The 19,765-nt window shown below is 43.4% G+C and overlaps 1 protein-coding gene across 6 annotated transcripts in view; it reads left to right on the forward strand.

Annotated features, from left to right (window-relative positions):
• Window positions 1–19,765, forward strand: part of DYNC1I1 (dynein cytoplasmic 1 intermediate chain 1) — a 380,396-nt gene that overhangs the window by 233,345 nt on the left and 127,286 nt on the right. For all 6 annotated transcript variants that reach the window (XM_044946455.2, XM_044946458.2, XM_045166351.1 and 3 more), the window contains 3 exons: window positions 231–393; window positions 2,720–2,819; window positions 12,399–12,524. In XM_044946455.2, the coding sequence (XP_044802390.2) occupies window positions 231–393; window positions 2,720–2,819; window positions 12,399–12,524 (389 nt within the window). The remainder of the gene's footprint in view (window positions 1–230; window positions 394–2,719; window positions 2,820–12,398; window positions 12,525–19,765) is intronic.

Here is a 19,765-nt window from a genome sequence, read left to right on the forward strand (position 1 = left end):
TAGTGATTAATCCAGATATGACATCTTTTTGTAAAGTTGGCAATAAAGACATCTGCAAAAAACCTTTGGTGTGAATTTAGGAGTAATTTAGAATTAATGTTAACAATGGCTTATTTTACTGTGTCCTATTTCTCTTGATAAGCAGAGTCTTTCAAGAGTTGGATTCCTCTTGAAATGTTTTAATTATCCTTTTTTTTTTCTTTCCCAACGATGTCTTTTACATAAAAAAGCTCCTCCAAGGGAGCTGACAGAGGAAGAAAAACAGCAGATCCTTCACTCAGAGGAGTTTCTCATCTTTTTTGATCGGACAATACGGGTAATTGAAAGAGCCCTGGCAGAAGACTCTGATATCTTCTTTGACTACAGTGGTCGAGAATTAGAGGAAAAAGACGGGTTAGTTTCTTGTGTGCAGTTAAAAAAAAATACTGTGATAAGTTATCTGTTGCTTCTAAACTCATTTATGTTTTGAGTAGGCAAGTTGCAAGCCTGACAAATCAGAAGAGACTGAAATTCCAGAGCTGATCTTGCTGAACAGCTCTGACTAAGGGCTTTGGTTATGATTTCTGGCTTAGAGTTTCCCTGTAATTATCATGTGCTTCGGTGAAATGCTTTTGAACTTGATATCTGGGGGACAGTCCAGGTGATAGAGACTGGTAGAGTCATGTACATTGTCCTCTGAGAAAACATCCTTATAAGCAGTAAGAGGAGATTTACGTTATATCCAGGAGATCTAGTTTTGATGTCTAAGCAAACAGGAAGCTGAGGAAAATAAACATGAGATCCAGGAGAACCTTAACTGATGTGCAAGGCAACAGAGACTGGCAACTTTTTCCCCTCTTGATACCGTAAGCTTATGTATATATGCCTTATAGGAAACACATGTGCAGGCGTAAATTTACAGATTAAAAAAACTTGTCTATAAAACTATGGCCCCAAACAACTTGCCCTGTGACTTCAACATGTGTATTGTCAACCATCTTCACATGGATAATAGGAGGCACTTTATGAGCTTTGTAAAAAGACAGAACTGATGTTTAGCCACCAATTTCTCTTGGCCAGAAACAATATGAAAAGATGAGATCCCCTGCCGTTTTCATCAGACCTGACATTTTACTACTTCTAAAATTCAAATACATTATCAAAGGCCAACCTGTTGTCACTGAAGATGCTCAAGGCCATGTAAACAGGTTGGAAAGGGAGTTCTGAAAATGTTCTTAACAGTTGATAGTATTGATAGACTGTATCAAAGAGACAGTATTTTGAATATACATGTTATATTTGTTTAATTTTAAAAAGCCATTTCTCTCTGGCTCACTTAATATTCTGAGTCCTGTTTCCCTCTGGGTACCTGGCACAGTATTATCTTCGGTGTATGTACCTCTTGGGGCTTCCCAGGTGGCGCTAGTGGTGAAGAACCTGCCTGCCAATGCAGGAGATGCAAAGGACGCGGGTGTGATCCCTGGGTGGGGAAGATCCCCTGGCGGAGGAAATGGCAACCTAGTCCAGGATTCTTGCCTGGGAAATCCCATCGACAGAGGAGCCTGGCGGGCCACAGCAGTGGGGTCGCAAAGAGTCAGACACGACTGAGTGACTGACACTATACTTAGGTGTCTGAGTTTGCAGTGGTGGAGCTGAGGAAGAGTTAGCTAGGGGAGAAAAAGTCGTAATAAGTTAGCTCTGTGGAACCCAAATACTTGGCCTGAGATCAATCACCCAATCGGACAAGTGGTGCAGGGTGCAAGGCAATAGAACAGAAAAATAAGGTGAGTGGGGAGGAATTCCTGAACTGAGGCCCGAGGAGTCTAGATAGCTTTTTATGTGGATCCAGTAACTGCTGACACAGAACAAGTATGACCCAACTTAAACATGCAGTCTTGTGGAGCGAATGTATGATTAGTGCAGAGTTCTTCAGAGGATGGTCTGTGGCCAGTTCAATATCAGCCAAAAAAAAAAAACACTGGCCAAAGTGTAATCTTCCCCTGCTGCTGCTGCTGCTAAGTCGCTTCAGTGGTGTCCGACTCTGCGATCCCACAGACGACATCCCACCAGGCTCCCCCGTCCCTGGGATTCTCCAGGCAAGAACACTGGAGTGGGTTGCCATTTCCTTCTCCAGTGCATGAAAGTGAAAAGTGAAAGTGAAGTCGCTCAGTCGTGTCCGACTCTTAGCAACCCCATGGACTGCGGCCCGTCTGTGTTAAGTATCTACAGTGTTTGGTGAATCCCTCACCCCGCCCGCCCCCCAGCAGGCCCGTCTCGCGGTAGAACTTTTCACTTGCTATTGCTGCGGTAGAACAGCAATTATAGGTAAAGTGAAACAGGCGTATCACTTCTGGTCTAAGGCCAGATAAGTTGGCACTGATGTCAAAGAATCTCCCAGTGTGCTGGGGGAGTTCTTGAAACTCTGCTTCAAGGCAGAGCTTTTTAGGGGAAGGAGAATGCTTTAGAACTGGTCAGGATGGGAACCTGAAACATTTGACATTTCACACCAGGCTTGGAACAACATGTGGAAACCTCATCTGGGCCAGGTAAGAGAGAGCTTTGCATGAGGGAGACCACCTTTAGTGGTCACTTATGATCAGCGTTTGCTCTCTGAATTGATGCTTTGGCTTCAGAGTATTGTGTGCCATCCTCTTGCCATTTCGTTCTTTCAATATGAGCAGTAGAGATAGAACCCCATTTTGAAGCATCTTACTTGTCTTTGATCTTTCAACCCTCCTAGGGATGTCCAGGCTGGAGCCAACCTTTCTTTCAGTCGTCAGTTCTACGATGAGCATTGGTCCAAGCATCGAGTTGTCACTTGTATGGACTGGTCTCTCCAGGTAAGAATTGTTGTTGGGTCGGGACAAAGTAGACTTGTGTTCTCGTGGCATTTGTATTACAATAAGTAAGAGACAATTGCCTCGCTACTTTGGATGTGTTCACTGACCCACAATTTTCTTGTATGCTATGGTTTTCTTTCTTATCTTGCTGAAGTTTCAGTTTAAATTTGCACTGTGTTCTTCATATCCATTGAGTACTTATTCTGTGCCAGGTACCAGCCCAGGAGCCAGGCCCTTCTTTCCATGAAACCACTCTCACTAAGGTCGCCAGTGATTTCCTATTTGTCAAATCCTGTGGATATGTTTAAGCCTTCATCTACCCTGACCTCTCTTTGTCACCCAGCTTTGCAAACTTCTAAAAATATTCTCCTTCCACTGAGTTCTACAACTTGACTCTCTTCTAGTTCTTGAACTCCCCTAAGACTTATTTTTTCCTTTTCTACCCTGTGATCCTCCCGGTCATGCTCTCAGTCTCTCTTCTTCTGGATGCGCTCTTTGTGGGAAGAGATCTCTTCCACTGCCGCTGACTCAACCATCACATGGGCAGCCTTTTTCTATCCCCACCCAAGATCCCTCCTGAATTCCACTTTACACCCCAAAGAGACAGATCCATTCAGGTGTCCCATAGAATGGCAGACGCATCACTAACTCATTTCCACACATCCGAAGTCCTTTTTTGACTACTCTGCTGCTGCTGCTCCTCCTAAGTCGCTTCAGTCGTGTCCGACTCTGTGCGACCCCATAGATGGCAGCCCACCAGGCTCCCCCGTCCCTGGGATTCTCCAGGCAAGAACACTAGAGTAGGTTGCCATTTCCTTCTCCAATGTATGAAAGTGAAAAGTGAAAGTGAAGTTGCTCAGTCTTGTCCGGTTCTTAGCGACCCCATGGACTGCAGCCCACTAGGCTCCTCCGTCCATGGGATTTTCCAAGCAAGAGTACTGGAGTGGGGTGCCATTGCTTTCTCCGTTTTGCCTACTCTAAACGCTGAATATTCATAGGAAGGACTGATGCTGAAGCGGAGGCTCTAATACTTTGGCCACCTGATGCAAAGAGCTGACTCACTGGAAAAGACCCTGGTGCTGGGAAAGATTGAAGGCGGAGGAGAAGGGGGTGACAGAGGACAAGATGGTTGGATAGCATTACCAACTCAACGGACATGAGTTTAGGAGATGGTGTAGGACAGGGAGGCCTGGCATGCCGCATTTCATGGGGTCACAAAGAGTCGGACATGACTTAGCAACTGAACAAAAACAACAATTCTGTGTTAAAGCCATCAAAATATACCCAAAGGCCTAAAAAAACCTTTCATCATTAACATTAAAAACTTCCTCTCCTTTATCTCCCAGACTTACTCTGTCACCAAGACCGTCCATTTCTCTACTCCTATATTCATTATCTTACGCTTGTAGTATTGCCAATCTTCTCATGGGCTTTCTACACCCAAACTTGTCCACCTGTAGTTTTCTGTCTAGACATCTAGCCAAATAATCTTTCTAAAATACGGATCTGATCACTTTACTCCCTGGATTAGAACTCCCTGTTGCCTGTAAGAGGAAAAAAAAAAAAAAGCAAACTAAACTCCCTAGTGTAGCATTCCTGATGGAAGCACTGAACTCCCTGGTGTAACGTCCCTAGGGAAAGCAGGCAGAGTCACCGAAAGCCAGTTTGCTGAATGGCCAACTCAGTGTGTCACTGATCCAGCGGAGAGAAGTTAAATAATGCACATCGAGGCACACAGTGAACTGTGGTGCGGGCAGGGTATGAACTCACGTGATCTAACTCACGAGCCTGTGTTCTGGGTGATCCTGTAATGACAATGATATAACAGCAATGAGGAATGATAAACACTGGGCACTTATACACAGCACATTTTCTACTTTCTTTTAATCTGTGCTTTTATTGGGAATAGTAATCATGGCTAGCTTCTTTCTCTTTGTTTCAATTTTGGCTTCACTGGGTCTTCACTGTGGTGCCCGGGCTTCTCTAGTTACAATGCTCAGCTTCTCTTGTTGCAGAGCATGGGTGCAGGCTCGGTAGTTGAGGCACACAGGTGTCTTGAGTTACAACATGTGGGCTTAGTTGCTCGCAGGCACGTGGGATCTTAGTACTCCAACCAGGGATTGAACCCACATCTCCTGTATCGGAAGGCAGATTCAACCACTGAAGCACCAGGAAAGTCCCCATGGCTAGCTTTTAATTTGTGCTTCTTATATGCTAAGCACTGTGTCAGCTACTCTGAAGGCATTATTTTATTTCACCCTCATAACATCAAGCTTCCTGGGCGGTGCTAGTGGTAAAGAACCCGCCTGCCGATGCAGGAGACATAAGAGATGCAGATTTGATCCCTGGGTCAGGAAGATTCCCTGGAGGAGGGCATGGCAACCCACTCCAGTATTCTTGCCTGAGGAATCCCAGGGACAGATAAGCCTGGCGGGCTGAAAAGCCAGAGAAGAGGTTCTAAGTGCTAAATGACATAGGGCTGATAGCAAGTGCTTTCAGGGTTCAGTGGAGATCGGAGTCTGTGCCTCTGGTTGGACAGGGTGTCTTAGAAGACTGGGATTAGAGAAAGGGAGGGGAGAAGAGAGTGTTCCGGGCAGAGCAGTGAAGCGGATGATGTGAAGAGCCCCATGTAATCGTGCTGGGGAACAGAACACTGAAGAGGAATGTAATCCCCCGCAACCAGACTGTCAACAGCCACAAAGTGGGCGAGTGTTCTCTCCTCTTGACTCGCCGCTTACATCCGAACAAGAGAGCATGCAGGGCACAGTTGTGCAGAGGCTGCTGCAGGCAGGGGTGTACCCGGCTGCTTACTGCCAGCTGGTGCGTGGGTGGTCTGTGAGCACACTCGGTCGTGTGTGCAGAAATCAGATCCAAGGTGGAGGAAACACTTAGTGCGGCTTCTTCGCTTGTTCACAGTCTGGAGATTACACAGGAACCTTATGGGACACATTCCTCAAGGGCAGCTTTTACTGAGTCCCCGGGTGTGCTGGTAACGCTCCTGGAGGAGGTGGTGGGACCTCGCCGGTAGGGCTGGTCCCCCCTGGCCTCAGCATGGGGTGGGCATCTCCCTGTTGCCCTCGGGTAGATATGTCTCCACACAGGATCTTGTGTATTGTTCTTGTTGCTGGAAGTGAAACTGGAAAGGGCCGAAGTTCCACCATAGAGACTCTACATCAATTTTCCCCCATTTTCGTGTAATCTGTCATCTGCAGTGTGGGGAAGGGGTTTGCAGTTCTGAAGACTGTATTTTATATGCAGCATAAGACAAAGGAATGAGAATCCTTAGTTCCAGAGTAGCATTGACATATATACACTCCCATGTATACAATAGGTAGCTAGCGGAAAGCTGCTATATAAGACAGGGAGCTCAGCTCCAGGCTCTGCGAGGATAAAGGGGCAGGGCAGGGTTGGAAGGGCGACTCTAGAAGGAAAGGCTAAATGTATACATACGACTGATTTATGTTGTTGTATGGCAAAAACCAACACAACATTGTAAAGCCATTATCCTCCAATTAAAAATAAATTTTAAAAAAGGATAATAAAGGAATTTGATGAACACAACACCGAAGAACCCCTAGTTCCTACATCATAACAATTTAGTGGAGTTCAAAGGACCAAGTTTACATACTTATGGGATGAAGAGACTTTCTGAGTAAATCTATATGGAATCCAGTGATATTCAGAAAGAGGAAAAGGACAGAGGCATAGTCTTCGAGTCCAGCAGAGGCGTGTGTACTTATGGGTGCAACAGAATGGAAGGCGGGTGCGGGGCGGGAGGAAGAAAGCATAAGATTCCTGCATAGCTTCGCTTTGAGCTCCTGGATCAAAGGCCTCCTTGGTCTTCTTCTAAACAAGAACACTTTAACTTTGCAATATTTGCAAAATAGCCACCAGTCATTAGCTCCTGAAGGACATTTGGGCACTTGGGGAATTATGTCAACTTTGCTGTTCATCAATTATTGTTTAACAGAGGGAGTCAATAATACTGTCCACATTTAACATGACAGATGTGGCAGTTGTATACAAAACCAGATTTATGATCTTCCTCCCACCCTGTATATTCCTCTCACATGTGACTTGCATCCTCTAACCTTGGAGTCATTCAGGATGCAAACACAAGTCATCTTTTTTATTGAAGTATAGTTGATTTTCAGTGTTGTGTTAGTTTCTGATGTACAGCAAAGTTATACATATATGTGTGTGTTCTTTTTTCTGTTATTTTTCGTTGTGGTTTCTCACAGGGTACTGAACACAGCTCCCTGTGCTATACAGTGGGACATTGTTGTTTATTCATTCTATACATAATAGCTTACATCTGCTAGCACTAACTTCCCTCTGTTCCTCCCCCACTTCCCCTTCAACCACGCCCCCTTCAAGTAATCTTTGATAGCTTATTTAATTGCCAAACCCAGTAAAATTTATGGTAGCAAAAAGACCCCCACTGTCACCAATTCAAATCTACTTACATGTGGAATCGATACCCACTTTATGTCATGCCATCTTCTTCTTGCTTGTATCAGGAAATAGCTTCCTATCTGGTCTTCCTGCCTCAATTCTCGACACTGTTGAATCATTATGTACTTTTTCCAGGTTACTATTTGTAATGATTACCTACTTGCTCTCAATGTCACCTTGAGCAATGTTTCCTCATTCCGAAAATAGTCATCAAACTTCAGTCCCGTGCTTATTGTATTAAATGAGTGAATGTACTTTAAAAACTTAGACTTTAATAAAGTCTCGAGTATAGTAAAAGTGCTCAATAAATGTGGCATAGTAGTGAAAGTAGTGGTCTAATTAGAAATATTAGCAATTGCAGAGTATGACTCCCAGCATAAAGTCTAAAATCATTAGCCTGTATTCAGTGACTTCTGTGAGAATGTCTTGAAGCATCTCCAGCCTTTTAATCTTTTTCATCTCTTCGCCTAACTTGCCTCCCGCCAGGTGCTATAACCTAAGTGTTTTCTGAATGTGTTCTCCATTGCATTAGTTAAGAAAAATTTACCCCTGGCTACCTTCAGCAAAGAGGGAAATTTATTCTAGTCACTAGGGTACTCAGGGAATCCCCAGAAAAGACAAAGAGCTGGGACCCAGGAGTATAAATCTGGGCAGCTTGAGAGGCTTCACCAGTTGGATGCTGTCGTTACCTGACTCATTTGCAACCCAGGGAGTCTGTGTCTCAGTTCAAAATTTACAGTGACCAAGGTAGAGAATGTGATTGCCTGAGCTGGGGTGAATGAATGATCCCTGGGAAGTTTGACGCCTGTGTATTGAGGTAGTTTCCAAGGATTGGGAGAATTATTGTGAACCAGGCCAATATCCAAGAGAAATCTCCTGCATCGATGTTTGTGCCCTTGTCTATACTCTTCTCTTTCTGCTCTCCTAATCACTTTCCCATTGACAGGGCCCAGGCAATCTCATTTCTTCTCAGAAGTCCTTTTCAGTATCTCTCCCTGGCATAACCACATTCCAACTGAAGTGGCTGTTTTATCCTCTGTGCTTTGATAGAACTCCTTTCCTATCTCCATCTTAGCTTGCTCTGCTTTTCTATTTGTGTTGCAGTTTTTCATACACATGGCTCACCTCCTTCTACTAAATGGTGAGCGCCTATAAAGCAGAGCATGTATGTTACTGTTGATGTTCTTATTCTGCGTTTTGTTTAATGTTTTCTTATTGTGGTAAAAGTCACGTAATATGAAACATACTATTTTAACCATATTTAACTGTACAGTTCAGTGGCACTAAGTACATTCACATTGTTGCACAGCTCTCACCATCATCCACCTCCTGAATTTTTCACCTTCCTAAACTGAAATTCTGTCTCCATTAAACACTAAGTCCCTGTTGCCCCTCCCCACTCCCCACCCCCAGCTCCTGAAATCTACCAATGTGCTTTCTGTCTTGTCCCACATTTTACTTATCACCAGTGCCTTACATAGGCTTCCCTGGTGGAAGAATCTGCCTGCAATGCAGGAGACCCGGGTTCAATCCCTGGATCGGGAAGATCCCCTGGAGGAGGAAATGGCAACCCACTCCAGTATTCTTGCCTGGAGAATCCCATGGACAGAGGAGCCTGGTGGGTTACAGTCCATGATGTTGCAAAGAGTTGGATATGACTGAGTGGCTAATACACTTGAGTGCCTTACATATGCTTGGGGGCTACTCGAGGCATGCCACAGTGTAAGAGACGTGGTCTTGAAACAAACAGACTTCAAGCAGGCTCTCACTTTGTCATTTATTAGCAACTTAACTTGGAACAAATTCCTTACCCACTTTCTTAGGTACTGGGCTGCTTTGTCTGTAGAAATGGGAAAACCCATTGCTTGCTTTAGAGAACTGCAAGAATCAAATGAGTGAACGTGTCACCCAGCCCCTTGTTGGATGCATAATGAACACTTAAAGCATGTTGGTTCCTTCCTCACTAGTAAATGTCAGATTTTATTTTTTTGTAAGAACAAACAGCTTGAGAGCAGATCTGGCAATTTCCGAGTAAAATTCCCCTAGGTTAATTATTAGATAATTCAGCCCTGTGAATAATCACAAACTTCCCAGTAGTTGATATTCTCCTTAAAATAATAATTTTAATATTTAAATAAGCATGCGGAGAATGACTACTTTTTGCTGGAAAATAAGAAAATATTGATTAGTCATGTTCAAACAAACATACTAGAGGAGACTTTGAAATCATAAACACTTTCATGACTTAAGAGTTAATCAGTATCTTTATGCCTTTTGATCCCAGTTATAAAAATTACACCAAGAGCATTTCACTGGTATTTGAAGAAAACTCTCCCTGTTTTCTAAAGGGGTTTTTAAGCCCAATAATTTAAGATTTTTTTTTTTTTAAAGTGGGAGCCAGCGATGAGACCCAGATGTGAAGCTGTGGGATATTATTCCAGACACATCTGGCTGCTCATTGGCCACTGTGGTAGCGGTGTTGATGTTTATAGAGTTGCCTTTTCACATGTGACATAGTTAAACTTCAGATGGACAGTCTGGAGACTTCTGTGTTTATCTGGATGTTAGTTTCTTTGAATGGGCTTTGAATCAAAGGCCTTTCTTAATAGGCCTTTGATTCATCCGCTGAGGAGTGTTTTCTAATAAAGAATGATCACTTCCCCGGTGTCTCGTTGCAGGCTTATACTTCCTCTGCACCAATTGGTAAGATGTAACTCTCTGCAGCTTTCTTAAGCTGGGGGAGTTCAAAGAATGAATAAAACACATAGACTCAGGCTTAATTATTTTTGATAGGAAAAAGCTGATGTTCAAATTTTTACTGACAAACCTATGTTACATATATACAGTATAGCGAATAAGAAGGAAAAGAACTAAATTACCCGTGAGCAGAGAGTGGTATGATCAGCTATAATCCTGATAATCCTGATAGTATATTTAATGGGGCTGCCTTATGGAAATCCCGGGTAGGAATGACGTTTTCATAAAATGTACTCTAACTCAAAAATACCTGCCGTGAGATTCAACCTATTTATTTCTAACGCTGAACGTAGAGTTCATGTATGGTGAGTAGGTATTTCTACTTGCTATAGAGTCCTCTTAGGTATTTTACTACTTGAGTTTCTTTTACTTGAGCTTTTAATTGTTGGCATTATCTGACAACAAAGGATTAAAGATAGGATCTTGCTGCTGAGCATACGGTCACTAACATAAAAAAGAGTATTTGTAATTCAGGAGATTTTGGCACAAGTTTATCATGCTAGGACTTAATAGGCCTGGATTCGGAGGTCAATAAAACCAAGCCCCTACACTCAAAGAGCTTACAATCTAGTCATGGACACAGACCAGGAAAAGCCATAATACAATTTGACACGTGCCTTAATAGGACATACGTAATGCTAAGGGGGCTGATGAGAGGCAATGAGGGGTGGTGAATGATTAGGTAGGATTGTCTGGAGGACTTGATGCCTACATGGAGTCTTAATGAATAATGTAACCAACACAGGAGAGGCTTTTCAATGAGAGTGAGTGTCAACTCATGGTACAAAGGCTGTACCTATGAACCTCAGAACTAGCCCAGTAAGGTTGGGTCATAGGTAGGGATTGGGAGGAAAGAGGGTAGGTTGTAAGAGATTAGGCAGAAAAGTAGAAGCTAACAGAAAATGTGTGCTCAGTTGCTCAGTCATGTCCAACTCCTTGCAACCCCATGGACTCTAGCCCTCCAGGCTCCTCTGTCCATGGGGTTTTTCCAGGCAGGTATACTGGAGTGGGTTGCCATTTCCTCCTCCAAGAACAGATCATGAAGGGTCCTAAATGACCTAGATTTTATCTTGAAAGTAATGATGAGCCATTAAGCTATTCTAAGCAGAGAAGTGACTTAGCCAAATACATGTTTTGTAAAGTCATACTGACAAAGGATGGAGAGTGGAGTAGGTGAGGGCGGGGCCTGGCAAGCCTAGAAGCAGAAAGTCATTTAAAATGCTGCTGTCTTCATCCAGACAAGAAATTCATTTAGGAGGCTCTGACCTTAAGGATAGAAAGAAGCATACATTTGAAAGGTATTGAGGAAGCACTGAAACAGCATGTAGAGAAGAGAGAGGGAAGAGTAAAAATGAACGTGGAGTGTCTGGCCCAGACAGTCAGTACAAAGTCCTAATGGGATGGATGTTGAAACGTTGGAAGAGTCATAGGTTTTTGTAGAAGGCAACAAGCTCACTTTCCTGTGCTTTGCATCTGATGTGTCTATGTACAGCCTTGAGAAATCTGCAGCAGCTGTAAAATATACACCTTAGAGAGAGATCAAGCCCAGAGATAAATATTTGAACATTGTCAGTATATGAATGCTAATTAAAGCTATTGATGAGATCACCAGGGAAGAATGTGTAAACGGAGACCAAGAGGACAGAAAACAGCCCCAGCCCCCCATAGGTAATAGAAGGAACTGTAGAGGCTAAAAACAGTGGTTCAGAAGAGTGGGAGAGAAAGGTGTGATGGAAGCCAGCATAGGAGAGAGGAGGAAGCCGCCCAAAGGTCAGATACCGCAGAGGTTCAGCGGTGTGAGTAGTGTGGCGGTTACTGGTGACTATGGCCGGCACATGTGGAACGTTGCGGGTAGAAACCAGATTGCAGTGGGCTGAGACACGAAGTTGGTACTAAGTGTGTGCTGTGCTGTGCTTATAATCGCTCAGTCGTGTCCAACTCTTTATGATCCCATCAACTATAGATCAGGCTCCTCTGTCCATGGGATTCTCCAGGTCAAGAATATGGGAGTGGCTTGCCATGCCCTGCTCCAGGGGATCTTCCCAACCCAGGGATCAAACCCATGTCTCCCACATTGCAGGCAGATTCTTTATCATCTGAGCCACCAGGGAAGCCCTAGTATACTGGAGTGGGTAACCTATCCCTTCTTCAGGGGATCTTCCTGACCCGGAAATCAAACCAGAGTCTCCTGCATTGCAGGCAGATTCTTTATCAGCTGAGCTACCAGGAAGCCCCGGTATTAAGTCTGCCACAGCTTAAAAAACAAGTACGGTTTCAAGTGTGTAACATAGCTTGCGTCTGTTGGAATAGAATCTTTCCCTGTGTTGTCATCTTGGCATAACGCATCTTGTGACTTCTTCCATTTAGTACCCTGAGCTGATGGTCGCTTCCTACAACAACAACGAAGATGCTCCCCATGAACCAGATGGCGTAGCCTTGGTTTGGAACATGAAGTTTAAGAAAACCACACCAGAGTACGTCTTCCACTGTCAGGTAGGAGTCAGCACTGCAAAAATAACTGACATCTCCCGTGAGGCCAAATATAGCTCCTGCTGCCTTGCATCTGTTTCATGTGGAGAAGAAGCACTGAGTTTAAAAACGGAATTGTTGACAATTTTGGAAAATTCCCCCACAGTAACCTAATGTTTTGGGAAAGTGGCCGCCCTCTCCAAACAGTTAGGAAGCCTGGTTGGGGACTGTGTGTCATTTTCTTTCTATTTAAAACAGCGCCATGAGCATGAGTTTATAAAGGCCTCGCACTTAGGAAGAAATCCGGGTGTACCACTTCCTCTGCTTAGCAGGAACATATGTTTGCCCACCCACGTGGACATCCGCAGAGCAAGAGCATTTCAAGTTCCCTCCTCGCTCTGAAATGCAGTTCAGTGCAATTTCGCCAGTTTTAAGTGGATGGGCACCATCTTACTTCACAGATAATAATACTTTGGTAGCCAGTTTAGGGGAAGGTTTATCACCCGCTTTTTTGAATTATTGAGAAATATAGATACTGTTTGTGGTTCGCAGCTAGTTTGGGATGTTTTACTGCTTGTGTCTGCTGACACATTGGTCCACTCCTCCAGTGGACGCAAAACAGGCTGAAAGTATGTAACAATTGCCTTGTTGCCATGGCTCTGCTGAAATAATAGGCCTTGGTAGTGGCCCATATACCAACCCCTGTATTAATGCCCCTCTCCTATGATTACGCACAGGAAGATGCAAACAAGCATTCTAGCTCAAAGTCTCAACTCCTCAGATATTACAATGCAGATATTACAAATCTGCCACTATTGCTCTGAAAACAAATACATCAGTTGAAGAGACTGGGTAAACCTGTTGATATTTGAAAGCTTAGTGCCATTTTATATCTAAGAGCTGAGTATCGTTTTGAACTAAAATATGTTTAGACTTTAAAACATTATCAGATATAATTTGAGGAACAAGGACTGCTGGAATAAAGGTCCTAGCTTCAACCTGATTGAGTAACCTCTAACTCTGACCATGTTTTTCTAATTTGCTATCATAAAAACAACAAGAAGTCCTGGTCTGCATAGTAAATAACCTTTATTTCTTGAACCTTTGAAATGAGAACAGTTTTTTCTTTCTTTTTAAGATTATCAAATTTGTCAGTCTGATATGCTCTTTCTGTAAACATAGAAGCTCAAAATCCTAATTTTATTCAGTTTAAAGAGTTTTTGCTGAATTACCGAGAAAATACTAAAAGGATTATGGGATAAACAGAAGCACATTTAAAAAAAAAAAAAAGCACCATTTGAAGTATTTTTTTTTAATTTTATTTTATTTTTAAACTTTACATAATTGTATTAGTTTTGCCAAATAGTGTATAAAATCATATACTGAATTTTTTTAACTTTAAGAAGTGACACACTATATTGTTTTGGTCAGTGTACAAAATGTTTATCATCATCAAAACATGTTTATTATTATATTAACTAGCAGTAGGTCGCCTGTGACAATAACAATTTGAGAATGTGCTTAACATTCACAGCATTGCAGAGTAACAGGTCAGTGGGAACTAGTAAATTGAGTGAAGACACAAATTCCAGAAGAAACCTTCTGGAATTAACTGGAATTTTCAAATTTTGTGTTTTCTGACACAATGGTTAATACTAACATTGACTGAGAAGAACATCCTTTCTTAGTAACAGGTCAGTGGGAACTAATAAGTTGAGTGAAGACACAAATTCCAGAAGAAACCTTCCAGGAATTAACTTGAATTTTCAAATTTTGTGTTTTCTGATACAATAGTTAATACTAGCATTGACTGAGAAGAACATCCTTTCTTTTCGTCTCCTGCTATCTTTGGGATCGTTTATGAAAAGCTTCACTAGAATGCCTTTAACCTTATTTTTACTTGCTTTTTAAATGCTCCAATGTATGTGTTCTAGAAGATATGCTCTTGATTTTTTTTCAAGTCAGAGTGCTCTTAATATCCTACCAAAAGATATGAAGATATCTCTCTATTCCCCCAAATTCCTACTATTATCTGCACTTCATCTGGCGACCAGAAACTGGTGGGGGTTCTTAGCTTGACCTACCATTCTTACTGAGAAAGGGGAGACTCCTAGTCCTTTGAAACTTTGGGGTTATGTGACATATGTAAAAGAACAATCTACTGATTTAACTATTAGTCTGGGGTGTAGTCTAGTCATTTTTCAAAGCTTCCAAGTGAGTTGAATATGCAGCAATAGTTGAAAACTCCTGCCGTGTAGAGGAGAGAAGAATAAAGGGGATGATCAGTGATGAGACTAGTTGGCTTCTTCCTTTGAATGTATGCCCATCATTCTTTTTTCCCCTTTGACCCAAACTAGAGTGGAATTTCTTGCTTTTGCTCCTCTGATGCCCTGCCACCTGACCCTATTTGAGGAATTTCCTACCCAACTCCCTGCCCCTTCTTACCATCCCCCCCCACCCCCCCACAGACACTTATTCCCTCTGGCTCACTCATTGCTGGGATCTGCTTCTGTGGTGGTCAGAAGAGCAAGAGTTTTTCCAGGAGGGAATTCAGCCATGTTGAACATGACACAGCATGCCCTGGACAGTACCATTTCTCTTGGGATAGTGACCCATCTTGCCATAGTTGATCTCGATGAAGTTTGAATCACCACTAAGTAAGTAACAGTGTCTGCAGAAAGAAAACAGAAGTGCTGTGATCCTGAGTATGGCTGAGGTGTTGGAAGACCAAAGCAGGGTTAACTTGGACAGCCAGGGAAGGTGCACATGACTTGGTGGGTGGAGGTGAGGTGGAGGGAAGAAGTAACAGGACACTTTGGTTGCCGTGAAGTAGCCATGGTAGTTCAGGGGGAATTTGGAGTGGCCACAGAACTAAAAATAGTGACGTGTAGAAGTCTTAGCCACTCAGTTGTGTCTGATGCTTTGCAACCCCATGGACTGTAGCCTCTCGGGCTCCTCTGTCCATAATTCTCCAGGCTAGAATATGGGAGTGGGTAGCCATTCCCTTTTCCATGGGATCTTCCCAACCCAGGGATGAGACATGAGAGAAACCAAACCCTCCTCAGTGTCTTTGTTATGCCGCTTCTAATCGTTAGTAGAGCTTATTTATTACAGCTGGTCCTCTCTAGACATACTCTCACTGAAATTGGGTAGGTTGACCTTGTTTCCACATTCTCCTGTGGTGGTCTAATAATTTCAAAATTAGTTTGCTTAATAAGAAAGGGGGCTGAGGGTAGGGAGGAGCTGCGAGTGCCTTATGATTGTACTTTTTATCAGTTTGGAATAATTGCATTAGCTGGCCATTTCTTGCTGATCTCTGCCGATTCTCCGTGTTTTGGGCAAGTGTATATAGTTGCAAACAAATCCTATGACTCAGAAAAACATCATTTGGGGCACTAGAAAACAAATGCACAAGATGTAGACAGCAGTTCAGTGTTCCTTTGCGAAGACTGACAGGCTTTTATCCTAATGGTAAAAAGATTGCAGGAGGAAGGCTCCTTTCTCTCTGAAAATAGCAAGGCCAAATACCCTCTACTTTCGTGGGCAGTATTCTGTCGTTACTAAACTGATTTTTTAGTATGGGCTCTTGTTCTGCATTTTCTATTTTCATTTCAATAAGAGCCATCCGTACTTGGAAAACATCAGTGGACTCTGCGTAGAAGTCAGTCCCTGGTCCCCGCCACGCCATCTGGCAGTGCTCCTGCTGTCTTCTGTAGTGGCTTCCCCACACTGTCATTAGGTTATGCATCTGACCACCCTGCATTGCTTACCCTGGTGTGGTCTGTCTCTTTTAAAACAGAATGAGTAGAATCAGAAATACATATCTTAGAATTAGCTGCATTGAGGAAAGTGGAAAAGCTATATTTAGAGGCTTGGCTTTGTCAGAGGTTTTTATTTTTACTTTTATTTTTTTTCCCGATTTGGTTTCTTTGTCCTTGGCATTCTCTTCTTGAGGATTATCTGACAATGACCTGAAATTGACATAGACCCAAATCGCTCCGGATTTGGGGGTTGGAGGGGGAAGCAGAATGTGAAGTGGGGTTCATACCAACTAACCTCATTTGTGCCCGTGTTTAAAATCCTCAGCTGACTTTTCCCGCATCTTCTCTTCTCATTAAGGTTCTATAAAGATAACAGGTGAGATTGCAGTAACAGCTTTAGCCGTTCAGCGTCTGGTTCTGCATGAGGTTCTCCCAGGCTGCAGACCTCCCTGGGAGGAGTGATGGGCATGTGGGCTGCTGGAGGGGAGTGGACACAGTGGACAGGCAGCTCTGTTCCTGGCTGACCACACTGCCGAGCGACCACAGGGCAGCTGGCGAGGCATTGTCGGCACGTCACAGAAAGGAGACTGCCTCCAGCTCTGCTGGAGCTGTGAGGCGTATTGCAATAAACTTGATTTCTTCTCCCATCAACTTTTGTCCCCTCCTAGCCCAGACTGTGGCATGTAATCTAAATAACAAAACAGCTATAGACACAAAGATATACATTCATTTAAAAGAATTTCCCAAGGTATTTTATGACCAGAAAAGTGTTAGAATTTGACTTAAGGATTCTTTTTTAATTAAGGGAGGGTAACTTCCTTATGGCCTGACTGATTTTTTTTTTTTAAGTCATTTTCTAAGCTTTTCAATGTGGAAAGTAGTTGTTGCTCAGTTGTTGCTCTTTAGTCACTAACTCGTGTCTGACTCTTCTGTAACCTCATGGACTGTAGCTTTCCAGGCTCCTCTGTCCATGGGATTGCTTGGGCAAGAATACTGGAGTGGGTTGCCATTTCCTCCTTCAGGCGATCTTCCTGACCCAGGGATGGAACCTGCATCTCCTGTATTAGCAAGTGGATTCTTTACCACTGAGCCACCAGGGAAGCCCTGTTACTCTGTAGAGGTCAGAAAAGTGAAGGGATGAATGAAGAGAAAACAGCTATATCCCAATAAATTTGAAAAAAAAAAAAAAAAAGTTTATTTGACAACTAGGGTTATGTATTCAATATGAATTCCTGGGATGACAAAGTAAGGGCACATATTAGGTGCTTAATGACTGGAGAATGAACTCCATGGATAAGGGCGTGCTGACAAGTGTAAGACCCAGTTTTCAAAGGCAATGCAGGATGGGGAGACCCCAAAGAGCAAACCAGCATCGTTGGTTGTACAGATTGTGAGATGCATTTCGAAGTACACAATTATGGGTAGTTAAGGAATTCATCGGAGAAGGCAATGGCATCCCACTCCAGTACTCTTGCCTGGAAAATCCCATGGACGGAGGGGCCTGGTGGGCTGCAGTCCATGGGGTTGCTAGGAGTTGGACACGACTGAGCGACTTCACTTTCACTTTTCACTTTCATGCATTGGAGAAGGAAATGGCAACCCACTCCAGTGTTCTTGCCTGGAGAATCCCAGGGACAGGGGAGCCTGGTGGGCTGCCATCTATGGGGTCGCACAGAGTCAGACACAACTGAAGCGACTTAGCAGCAGCAGCAGCAAGGAATTCATGTGACACAAAGGTAGAATTAAACGTTTACATAAAAGATTCAGGTTATAAGGATCAGACAAGAACAGCAGCAGCACAGCAGTGCTATTTTGTGTCTTTAGGAAAAAGCACACGGTGAGAGCTCAGTTGGTTAGAATCCGCCTGCAATGCAGGAGACCCCAGTTCGATTCCTGGGTCAGGAAGATCCACTGGAGAAGGGATAGGCTACCCACTCCAGTATTCTTGGGCTTCCCTGGTGGTTCAGCTGGTAAAGAATCTGCCTGCAATGTGGGAGACCTGGGTTTGATACCTAGGTTGGGAAGATCCCCCAGAAAAGGGAAAGGCTACTCACTGCAGTATTCTGGCCTGGAGAATTCCATGGACTGCATGGAGTTGCAAAGAGTCAGACGTGACTGAGTGACTTTCACTTCACTTTCACACGGGAATTTACATGTACTTGCTGAAATGAAATGCAGACACTTGGAAACTCTTCTTTTATGCCAATTGAGTATGACTGGTCCGACGAAAGAGGCTTGAGCTAGACACTGATTCTTATTAAATCAAACAGCAGGGACTTTTCTTTTTCTGTTTCAACCCAGGAAGCTGGCAGCAGAGAAACTGCCTTGCCAGCTTTCATTCTTTATCTGCCTGCTTTCTAGAATCTTTGCTAAAAATTAACATAAGAAGAAGCAAAACTGATCATTAGGATACATCTAGGGAGATTATTAGTTGTCGGCAGGATTATAACAAAGAGATAGTATCATGGGCGATTCTTCATCTAAAAATAGCATTGAAGGAGCTGTATACGTGACAAGTGACCAAGTGAGCTATTATTACATGCAGGGGATGCTGTAAAAGAGAGTCCATCTTTGAACAACTTATTTTTAAATTGTTTCCTTTGTCTTGCCATGTCATATTGCAAGTGATCAAGCTGACATTTCGTATTATTACAAAGCTACCTAAGATTTATTAATGTTTGCTCTGCCCCATTGATGTGCACATCGGTTGGAGGCATAGACCTGAGTGTTGAAGATTTTATTCCGTCCCCTAAATGCCCTTCTCTCTTCTTGCCATGCACCGTGCTAAAACGGTCTGAACTGGGCTTTCTGCAGTTGTGCTTCATCAAGGAATTGCTCAGGAATAATTGGTGCTGTGCAGTGAGCTCCTGGAAACAGCATGAGTGGGGTTTCCAGCCTGTAACTCTGTTTGTCCTCCCCACCCTGCCCCCTGGCCATTCACTGAGGTCCCAACAGCTTGGTCTCATGGAAATGAGTGTTATCAGGGGTCTGGCTTGAATGCCAGTGGACATCTGTTTACCTCTTAGGATTATTGTGAGGATAAAGGAGATAATATGGAGAAGGAAATGGCAACCCACTCCAGTATTCTTGCCTGGAGAATCGCATGGACAGAGGAGCCTGGCGGGCTACAGTCTACGCGGTCTCAAAGAGTTGAACATGACCGAGCACACACACAAAAGAGATAATAGGTGTGTTGGTGTGCTCAGGCTGTCATAATAACGTATCACAGACTGGGGTGGCTTAAAAAGCAGAAAACAATTTTCTTGCAGTTCTGGAGCTGGTAAGTTCAAGATCAAGGTGCCAGCTGTTGTGGTTTCTGCTGAGGACTCTCCCTGACTTACAGGTGACTGCCTTTTAGGTCCATCCTCATGTAGAGAGAGAGTGAGCGAGCTTTTCACAAATTTTAATACCATGACGAGGGCCTCCCCTTTATGACCTCATTTAAACCTAATTACCTCCCAAAGCACCCATCTCCAGATAACATCACTCTGAGTTTTAGGACTC

Source organism: Bubalus bubalis, chromosome 8 (assembly GCF_019923935.1).
Source record: "Bubalus bubalis isolate 160015118507 breed Murrah chromosome 8, NDDB_SH_1, whole genome shotgun sequence".
NCBI classification, from domain to species: Eukaryota; Metazoa; Chordata; class Mammalia; order Artiodactyla; family Bovidae; genus Bubalus; species Bubalus bubalis.